The 11,248-nt window shown below is 35.2% G+C and overlaps 1 protein-coding gene across 1 annotated transcript; it reads left to right on the forward strand.

The window, feature by feature from the left end:
* Positions 1–1,660: 1,660 nt before the first annotated feature.
* On the forward strand, positions 1,661–3,549 carry LOC142354063 (uncharacterized). Its single transcript, XM_075406337.1, has one exon. The coding sequence runs from the start codon at positions 1,892–1,894 to the stop codon at positions 3,479–3,481; it is 1,590 nt and encodes a 529-aa protein (XP_075262452.1). The 5' UTR covers positions 1,661–1,891; the 3' UTR covers positions 3,482–3,549.
* Positions 3,550–11,248: the final 7,699 nt, after the last annotated feature.

Consider the following 11,248-nt stretch of genomic DNA (forward strand, 5'->3'; position numbering starts at 1 on the left):
ATAGCCATCTTATCACCAAAGCAGAGTTCGTCAATGACGCAATCATTGACGACTCCTGCAGGCAAAACATAAAAGATCAAAAGCAAAACTATTTAGGCATGTTGCAAAAATTAGTAAAACACGCAAAAAGTGAACCTCAAAATGCGTACAAATGTTTGACGAACTCTGTGCAACAAAAATTAACCTTCTATTAGAGGGCAACTCCACACATTCGACTTGTTGGAAGAAGACGAGAAAGTTATGAATGATCACCTAATCCCTAATCTTGTTTTAAACACCAATTGTGACGAAACCTATTGCGACATATTTTCACTTTCTGTAAGCGAAAACGGACTCAACATCATCTGCCCTGAAGATTGAATTTTCGAATATGAACGTTCAAAAATCATTCCAGAGCTCGTATCCCTCGGGGACGCATCAAATATCGAGTCCGAACAATTAAAAAGAGTTAAGATGATCAGAAGAGATAAATCAGTGAAAACGAATGAGTAAAAATCCAGCATAAAAAATTGTTTGAATGCAAGCAAAAAGTTTGATATCGATGTAGCCTCTGAAAAGGGAGCTTCATGCTGGCTTAATGCCATGCCATTGAAAAAACATAGCTACAATCTGTCCAAGTCTGAATTGCGAGATGGTATTGCCCTTCGGTACGATTGAGAGCCCACCAAACGTTCGTCCAGCGAAAGGCTACCCTAAAAAAAATCGAAGACGCGTATAGCTATCATGAGATATCAAAAAAATGAAATGTGAGCCTCGAGTTATAAAATTTGAGAAGGGCACTTTCAGTCCTTTGATTTTTCCTTGCTCAGGAGGAGCAGGACGTTCAGCAACTCGGGTGATAAAGCAAGTTGACAGCAAACTTAGTCTTAAGAACGACGACTCCTACGCCAACATCATCACATTTATCAAAACGAAAATTGGCTTTGCGGTACTCCGGAGCTCCGTACTCTGCCTGTGCGATTCCCGCTCTCTCAGATGACAGCAGCCTGTTGAGGCTTCTATGGGGGCTGTTGTCGAGGAAGGTAGGCTCTTAAGTTGATTCTCCTTTGTTTGATTTTCACTTAGATGTTTTACGTTTTGATATTTTTTATCTCAGTTGTAGCAAACCCTTCGCTGTATCCGGCCTTCTCTCATCTCCTTTTTAAATTCGTTCTTGTTCTTGCCTGGTACTGCTAGAAAAAATTTTTTCCACCATTGTTGTAAATACTGTTCTTGACCTTTAATATACTTTTGAATACATTTGCAGGGAATGAAATATACTGTAAATAGTGAACTGTTAATATGTGATCTGTTAATGACTTTTAATTCACTAATTGGGATTTGTGAAGGCAATAAATTCAACCCATGTCGGGCTTTCTTGATGACATATAACCACGCTGATGGCAGAGCATCAAAAATTAAGACTGACTTGTAGACTTGTAGGTCAATATGTAAGCGAATGTTGTGGCACCTAAAGCGTGTTTGAGTTGCATAAAACTTAAACGACTAATGTAAATTTTAGAGTTTTATTTACGAACGTTATCGCTATATCTAGCATCATCATGTAAAGTGCAACTTTACTTTTGTATGTTTTGTTTCATAATTGAATTGAATTTAAGTTGCATTTTACCCGATGACGCTAGATGTAGCAAAAAACGTTTGTAAATATAATTTTATAACTGACTTTGTTCTTTAAAAACATAATTTTGCGTTTTGTGCGTTTCATTTGTGCCATCTTTGAACGAGTGTAGTATACTGTTATGTACTCTCCATTGAGTAATGTTATGTAATGTTACCCCTATTCTCTTATTCGCCGAGAACCGCCTACCGTTTCTAGATGTGAATCATAATTTAAAAGGGGCTATAATGAGAAGGACCTGCCTTATGAAGGGGCTCATGCTGCACGCTTGCCATGCTTAATGAGATATTTTTAGACAAAATGAAAGTATCCAAGAAACCTGTGCAGAAAACTGTGACGAAAGGAGCACCCAGAGGCAGGGTGTATGTGTCCCACCTGCCATTTGGATTTTACGACGAGGCTCTCAAGAAATACTACTCACAGTTCGGCAAAGTTACTAAAGTTCGAGTCGAGCGCAGCAAAAAGACTGGTGGCTTTAAGGGTTATGGTTTCGTTGAATTTGAGAGTCCAGAAGTTGCTAAGATTGCCGCTGAATCCTCGAACAATTATATCATAGATAAAAAAGTTCTGAAAGCAGAGTTTATGCCTCCCGATGATCAAAACAAGAAAAGATTGAGCTCTAGCAGAAGATTCGGGAATCATGATATGTCGAAGACTACGCGAGAAACTAACAGATGTGCTGCCGTGGGCTTGTCTGCAGCAAGTCTACTTAACAAGTGCAAATCTTACGTGAAGCTACAGGAAAAACTGGCATCTTATGGAATTGAGTATGATGAAGTGCCGTTGAGTTTGGAAAAACTTAATAAGCGAATAGAGGAAGCTGAAGGTCGCGAAAAGCGGATCAAAGATTTTGAGGCCGAGCGAACTGCGACCAAAATGAAACTCCGATCGAGAAAAATGCGAAAAACTGGCGAGGCAAAAGGGGAGCCCAAACAAGCTACAGAGACCGCCGTGAATGATGAAAGCGATGTTTATAAGACAAAAAATGTGATCGACACTTTCGAAAAGGCTTTGGATGCTCTGAAAAATCAAAGTGGTCTACCTGATGGCAAAGAAGGCATTCCCGATGCAGCCCTTGATAGCGGCCTTGTTGAAAATATTGAAAAGGAAGAGGAAGGTTGTGAACAGTTATCAACGGCACCTGGTTCGAAAAATTTGGAGAAGAAACAATCGAAAAAATCACGCAAGCGAAAAGCTGAACAAATGACTTCCGCAAATGATGGTGAAAATTCTCACGCTAGTGTGGAAACAAAAAATGACAAGGAAACAAACAGTGAACAAAATCAAAGCAAGAAGAAAAATAAAAAGAAAGATAAGAAGAAATTGAAACATGAATCGAGTTCGAACGAATCTAATAAAAAGCAGGGCGCGGGTTCTGTTGAGAAACGGAAACCCAAGAAGCCTAAAAAGAAGAAAAATACAGTTACAGTAGAGACCAAAGCGACAGTTATAGCAACAGATGGAGCGCCAGCTAAGATCAAGAAACCCAAAAAGAAGAAAATTAAAGCAGCCACTGCAAATCCAGATTCAAAAGCTGTTGAGGAACCGAAAGTAGATCCAAACCCCAAATCTGGCCCGAGTGGTATAGTACAATCACAGCCCAATCCGAAGAAAAATAAAAAGAAATCTGCTAAGAAGCTACAAACACCGGCTGCAAAAGATCAGAGCGTGACATCAGAGCCCGAAGCTAAGAAAACCAAAACTATCCCCGAAAAGGCCATTACAGAAACTAGTCCAATGGGGGCAGAAACGGCAGATCAAAGTGCGAAACCAGCTTTGAAGAAGAAACAGTTTAACAAAAAAGAAGTAGTACAAAAATTTAGACATGGTGTGAAGAATATTCAGTATAAATACATGACTTGAATCTGTTTTGTGATGTTGATTTTTGTCTCCTCAGATTGTAAATCTGGATAATTGAACCCAAAAACTGTTTGAAAGTTTTCAATTTAGATTTTCCGCAACACATAGAAGAAAAGACGCTTTAATTTGACTAAATGTTTAATATATAACGAGCAGTTGCATATTTAGTCAAACGGCGTAAAAACAATTCCACACATTTAACATTAAAAAAAAAGAAAATAAAAGATTACCGGACTCAAGTTTTTCAAAACTGAATGATTAGATTCCGCTAATACATGAAAAACTACAGTCAAGAAAATATCTTTTTAAACTATCTTTCACCGTTGTTGTGTTAATGCTTAGTATTCGTAGAGATTTAGAATTTCTCGGTTAAGACTTGCGCTTTCTCATTTGAGATTTTATTGGTTTTATCATGGAGCCCAAAAATATTTTCACAAACATGAGCTCTGCTAAACAAATTATCCCCCCAATTAGGACATAAATCTATAGTATCACTATTTCACTCATTTTAAAAACTAGGGATTATTTTTTAGGATCATTACAGTTCTCTGAGTCGACTGAGAATTTTCTTGAGTCGTCTGTTAGCGTTCGAAACTTTCTTTACCTTTAATTTTTCGCCTATCGATATATTCATCATAGAGAGTTGCGAGTGGCATCATCAGAAAGCCCGTCCAGCGTTGAATGTGGAATTAAAAAAGATTTTTTTATTTTCTCTTTTACAGGGAGTTATCGAGGTTTAAATTTTTTGTAAAGAATAGACGGAATTCCGTTGTCATTCACATTTTCCGTATTTTGACCAAATTTTTGTCGATTTTGTTAAAATTGTTAATAAAAATGTGATTGGTTTTAATTTTAAGGACAGGTGAGGCTTGTTGATTGGTTTTATCCGAGTCTTTTGGTTAAAATTTTTGCTATTTTTTTGAAATTCCGACTTTGATCAAAAATGGCTCCTAATACGCTTTTCGTCCCACTTGGTTTCAATATGCCAAAAATAGAGTCCTAACGTGTGTTGTCACAATTTTGAAAACTCCAAAAAGGGCTAGTTGTAGTTTCGTTTCCCATTGAAGTCTTCTGGAATGAAAATTTTGCCGGTTTTTCGAAAAACTATCTCTTTTTCGCAAACGAATAGAATAATTAACCGTTTTTGTTGGACTTCAAGGAATATTGGGGCTTGGTTTGGACTCATCTTGGATTTTTACAATCAGTAATTATTCGGATTATAATGGGGCGTGGTCTTATAATTTTCGCAGACTTGTCTTGCCTTCATTATCGTTGATGTTTCGCATCAATAGTTTATGGTTTTAACGGTTGCGACACCGCTCTCGTTAAATTTGATTGTGTTTTGTCGTTCTTGCACTTCTTTTTGTAGTCGTCTGCCTGATTATAGATAATGAGAGGTCTCATTTGCTCAGGCATTAATTTATTCACTTAGTTGTTTGTTAAACGAAATATGAATATTTGGAAAGTTTTCTAACTGATTTGGTAGTTGAGCGGGGTCGGTACATTATGTGCGAAAGTACATTACCGAGCCTCCTTGCTTCTTATCTTTAATATCATATCTTTTTTAGATTCAAGAATACTTCCCCTAAACAACTCAACAAAATCAAATACTGCTCAAATCATCAAATGCTCAACAATATTGGTAATGTGCGTATGAACATAATATTTCGACTCAGCTTATCTACATTTTTGACTTAATTGTCTACCTAATAAAGACGAGACAGCAAACTTTCAAAAGTTCGCATAATACTGGAAGAAAATTGGTGCTTGTGTGAAAAAACTTCTTGAGAACTCGAATCAATAAATTAATTAATTAATTAATTAATTTCATGCCTCAAGAGGGCCCATGATAAATGCCATTAATAAGAGGGCCCAAGATACCTGCCATTTATGTCTCATAAGACTATGAGACAAATTACAAAATTGGCTTTTAAATTAAAACAAGGCGGCTCGGTAATGTGCGATGGCGCATAAGGTTCCGACCACGCCCATCCACAATTTTGGCATAATTGTCTACCAAATGAGAAACAGATAGAAAAACACAAAAATTATTTTTTTTGGGAATCCCAAAAAACTCAAAAAAGCCCAAGTATTTTTTCAAAAAATTGTGTATGAACGATAAGATAGCCTCCAAAGCAAAAAACTCAGAGGAGTAAAAATTGATGCATTTGATTGCTCTGATAGGCCAATATTAAGAAAGCGAGTCAAGTTGAACAGCAAAATCAAACAACAACAACAACAAACATTAATTACATCAAAAAATTTATATCGGTTTTGAAAAAAAGAAATTTAATAACAAGCTAAAACTAAACAAAATAACTTATAAATCACCAGAAAATATATGGGACCAGTCCATAAAAAGTTTTGGTAACAATAAGACAAAAAAAGAACAAAAACAGTAAAGCTTTTAAACAATTAAATTCAAAGTAATAAAAAACATTAGAAATCAAGTAAAATATCCCAAAGGTTTACGATTACCAATGCTACTATAGAAGGGCATTAGGAACTGTCCTTATTCATTTTTTTCAGCGGCTAAAAAGAACAACAACAAACAAAAATTCAATTGAAACTTATCAGAAAACGCTGTCCAAACCGTCAAGCCATATTTTGTCCCTCAAAAATTTTTCGATTGTGCCTTCTTCAAACAGCGACAAAGTAGTATGTGGCCATTAATTAGTGAGACTAGGTAAAAAGTTGACAAAAAAGCGAAACTTAAAAGTATGTAATAGTTTTGATTTTTTTTCGAAGCAAAATTACATCCAAAGTCATGAAAGACATTAATTACAAAAAGAACTATTTAAATAGGGTCGTTTGTTCGTCCAATGGCAGCCCATGAAACCTGCAAATATCCAGATTATTTCTTGCGTGTAAAAAAGAACGTCAAGTATGACAAAAATCAAATTAATTTACATTTTTTTTTGTGAAAAATCGGTGTCGAAGCCAGTAAGGTCATAACGAATACGAAAAAAATAGATTTTGTGACATCAATCCCCTTTGACACCTTCCCTTGTCACCCATAATGTCATATTTGACCTGTATTTAACTAACGAGATAAGGTAACAAAAAGAAATATAAAAAGAACAAAATTGCGAAGTTAAAAAGTTTTTTTTAGTTTTGTTAAACAATTTTTTTTCAAAGTCATGGAAGCCATCAGCTACGTACTAATATCAGACGATCTGCTCATCAATTTGTTCATGAAAAACCGATGAAACCTATCCATTTACAGAAAATTTCATACGACCCAAACGACAAAGTAAAAATGACACTTAAAGACAAAATTTAAAAAATCAATTAATTTCTTCAAAAAAGAGGTGTCGGTGCTGTTAAAACGGTAATCTATGTTGTTCAGGACTTTAATATGCGCAATTGTAATATATTTTGAACGCTTATAATGTGATATGAGAACTGTCAATAATGTGATAAGATGACAAAACTAGAAAACGTGAAAAACTGGCAAATATCTTAAAACAAAAAAAACTGAAATCTAGTAGTATCAAAGCCAGAAAAGAATAACTTCAGGCTTAGAACAACAACTGAGACTAAACTTCAAATCAGTAGATTGAAGAAGTATTCTTTCTTTGCTGACACTAAGCTAGAAGTTGAACATATTAAGAAAAAATAGAGGAAAAGTTAATTAAGCCATTATTTGTTTGAAAATCTATTATTTTTAAAGGTCGAAATGACCATAAACTTTCAAGTAAAAAATTAAATGCATTAGCTTGCAGCTCCTTAGAAAGCCAAGTAGACCTACCACTCCTGCGCTTTGATTTGATATGTTCTGTTCCTTTTAAAAAAAAATGTCTTTTTTTTTAAAAAAAAAGACAGACTGATTGCAATCCGACTTCTTTTTGGATTGTAACAGTCCAAGATTGGCCCAAAACTAGCCCTGCTAATGCTTATTGTCCTTTAGGAACAATTGATTTTTCGAATGTTTTAGATATAGATAATTTGTTTGTTGAAAACTCAAAAATAAACTCTGCATTTCTGAAAATCAACGAGTAAAGTTAGCAAAAAACGGCGAAGTTTTAATTACAGAGCACTCTCAACGGACGCCGAAGTAGGAATAGCCCCCTTCTGAGTCGACAAAGATTGTATGAGTGTCGTTTGGGGTGTACTGACGGCAAAATTAATCAAAGTGGACTAAAGTAGCTTATTTCGTGCCGTTTTTTGATGAAAAAGGCTGAATTTTTTTAAATTTTTATCCGGAATTTTTTACCAAAAAATTAAATCAAAACAATCAACAATGCTTGTTTGTCTTTAAAAATATAGTCAACGACTTTAACAAAATTTAGCAAAATTAACGAAAATTTAGGCAAAAATTCCGGAAAAAGTGAAGAAAAACAACGTGAATTCACTCTACTTTTCTCATAAATTTAAACCTCGATAACTCCCTGTAGAAAACGAAAATTTAAAAAATCTTTTTAATTCCATATTCTACGCTGGACGAGCTTTCTAATGATACCAGTCTCAACTCTCTACGATGAATATATCGATCGGCGAAAATTGACGGAACAAAAAAAAGAAACCCATTTGAGTATATAGTTCCTCCCCCCTCAAGAGGGTCGGAACAAATAGATAGACTTCGTATAACTTCTTTTGGAAGCCAAAGAGTTGTCATCAGTGAGACTAAGTCATAAGACCTCCCAGCCTCCCTAAGTTTAAATTAGCTACAATCAAAGTTAATCACTCGTCAATCTACTGTAATGGGACTTGTTTACATGTTATTCTTTCGTGTTACCTGTGGTACCCTTCTTCCTGAACGCGTTTTCGTTAAGGTTTAATTTTATAAAAATCAAAAGTGTTTTATTAGCTGCGAAGCTGTAAGCTGAGCGTAGCTATATTGCGGTGCTCTTGGTTTTTTACAATTCAAAGAATTTGAATTGTATTGGGGCGCTGTCTTTTTTTTTAAGATCTGTTCAAAGGAGTGGTGATTTTGGTCACACCGAAACAGGAAATGGAGCGAAAAAGCGAGTGGTTTTGCGGCGTGAATTTTTTTCGCTCTAATTTTAAAGTAGAGTGAGAAAACAGCGTTTGAACAAAAGTTCGGTTTCTCGGTAGTGGTTTTTTGTTCACATGCGGCAATTTCACTCTGATTTTTACTGTTTTTTCGATTTTTTGGATCGGATTTTTTTCTGAATGGTTTTCCCAATCCATTCACAGCTCATTCTGGACCTAGTTTTTTGTTAGAATCAAAATTACATATCTCACTAGTGGTTTTTTGTTCTCCCTAGCAGCATTTTGACATTGATTTTCTGTTTTTTTTTGTTTTTTTTTCATCTGATTTTTTTTAGAAATGGTTTTCCCAATTCACCCCTTGTCCGTTCTAGGTCTAGTTGTTTGTTAAGTTAATGAAAATTCTTTGAATTGTACGTCAGGACTGGTCCTGCTATGTTTTTTTGTTTCGTCGTCTGACGCTTTATTTTCGTTTTACATTTGTTCTAGAACATTCTGTCTCTTCACTGCTTAAATGGCTTTTTCGCGCTTGATTTCACGCTTTCTGCGTGACCTAAATTGCGGTTATTCAGAAACAGAATCTGTTCCTAAAACAAAGTTGATTGAAAGAAAACAGATTGTATGGTCCGACAGCCGAGTGGATAAGGCGACTGGCTGTTAATAATCCGGAGATCGCCGGTTCGAGACGCGACAGGGAAACTTTTTTTGCACCCAAAAACAACCTCCTTTGAAATAAACTTGTAAGTTTTATAGGCGGCGGCGGCGATAACTATTATCAACTCACTTCTGTATCTTTTTCCATCTGTATTTTACGGCACGCAAGTCTATTTCGCAGCTATTCCGGCAATCTGCCGGCTATGTTTTGATGCTGATGCAGTTCTGTATCTGAATTCGTGTGAATAAAAATGTGCACGAGAATAAAAATGCTTTACTAAACATTTCACCTTCAAGATTTTGCAAGAAGCTTGCTTTACAGAGTCTTAAGATTTTGCCATAACTTTTGCTTAGTATTTGTTCATTTTTTTACCACAAGAGTAGCTTGCAATTTTCAAAGAATGTAAAAAGAAATTTGAAAATTTGAACGAAAATTGAACGGTGACTTCTTGAGAAAAAAACTCGACATCAGTAATGTTATGCTAAATTGTTGCGTTTTGTTAACAAAATTGGGGTCTAAATCGATGAAGTGGCCAATCATCACCTCTAAGTGATGCTCTAATCAATGCTAAGCGTAGATTTTTTCTTTAAAAAATTACAGGTATAAATATCTTGTTAATAGCGCACGTCAGCCTCTCAACGGCTATTATTTAGGTGCTCTCCTTTTTTTACAATCCAAAGGATTTGGATTGTATTGATCTGCTGTCTTTTTTTTAAGATCTGTTCACGCTTTTTTCGGCTTTTTCACGTCAGTGAGAAGTCAAATTAGAGTGGTTATTTTAATCACGCTGAAGTACTAATGGGAGCAAAAATTGGAGTAGGTTTTAAGCGTAATTTTTTTTTAAACTATCTTTGGTGTTTGAACAAATTTTCGGTTTTTGAGAGGGAGTTTTTTTTCACGTGCGTCAAATTGACTTCTGTTTTCAGAGTTTCTTTTCCGTGAGTGCTCATAGTGTGAAAAATTTTTGTTCTCGATGAGCCTAGTTGAAATTGCTAGACTTCATCAAGGGGCAGATGAAACTTTTTATGACCTGAACACTTTGTCAAATAAACATTAAAAATTATTTGATTTTGCCTTGCCCACTTTCAAAAATTATCTTTGTTGTCTTATTATTGAGTATCATCATTGACAGGTCTCATTGATTGATAATTAGGCGCAAACCTAATTAATTGTCCGAGTTAAAGCTTATTAGTTTTCATGACTTTGACACTACTTTTTCTCAAAAAATATGAGTTCATTTTTCAGTTTTGGTTGTACTTTTGTAATTTTTGTTGTCTTACCGTTTATTGTCATTATTGACAGGCCTGATTGGTTTCTAATAGAGTTTAATATAGTCGATTAAATAGTTTCTGTTCAAAGCTGATGCCTTTTATGACTTTGACATCAATTGTTTTCAAGAAATATTATAGAATTTTGAGTTTTGCGTGTTTTTGGTGTCAACTTTATTATCTTATATCTTTGTCTGATTATTGACCGTTTTCATTGGTTTCTAAAAAAGTTTTTCTTGTTTAAAATATTTTCAATTCATAGCTATTGCTTTCTGTGACTTACGCGTTGCCTGTTTTTTGAACTAAGTGAATTTTTGAGCTTAAGTCATAGTGCACGAGGTTATCAAAGTTCATTAGAGCGATTGCTAGCGGATATTAGTGTTGAGCTCATTACTCTTCTGTTTAGAAGCCGAAGTAGGTATAATTTTAGAATCTAACTGAAACTGCACACTGAATAAGAACAATTGTTGAAACTTAGGAAAAAATTTTTTTTCAATTTCATCTCTTTTCTGTTTGAACCCGATATGCGTCTAAGGCGTCAACGATGGCTAATTTCTGGCAATCTGCCTTCTATGTTTCAAAAAGACGTCAGCTATTGGTAAGGAGGATCTCGTCGGATATTGACATTCAGTACGTTTGCACTTTAAATTTCTGAAATAATTTCTGAAATAAATCTCTAAATAATTACATCGCAAACCAAGTCATTGATTTAATATGTAGAATGCCACACTGCATCTGATGGTTGCAAATTTTTTGCACTCTTAAGGTAAGAGGTGTTTGTTGAATGGGGGAGGGGGGTGGGGGGGGGGGGGGTTGATATCACCAGTAGTTGATTATTCTAAAGCAGTCGGACATTCTGTTTGATACGACTCCATAAATTTTACTTCGTTTCAG

Source organism: Convolutriloba macropyga, chromosome 15 (assembly GCF_964194025.1).
Source record: "Convolutriloba macropyga chromosome 15, txConMacr16.3, whole genome shotgun sequence".
NCBI lineage: Eukaryota > Metazoa > Xenacoelomorpha > Acoela > Convolutidae > Convolutriloba > Convolutriloba macropyga.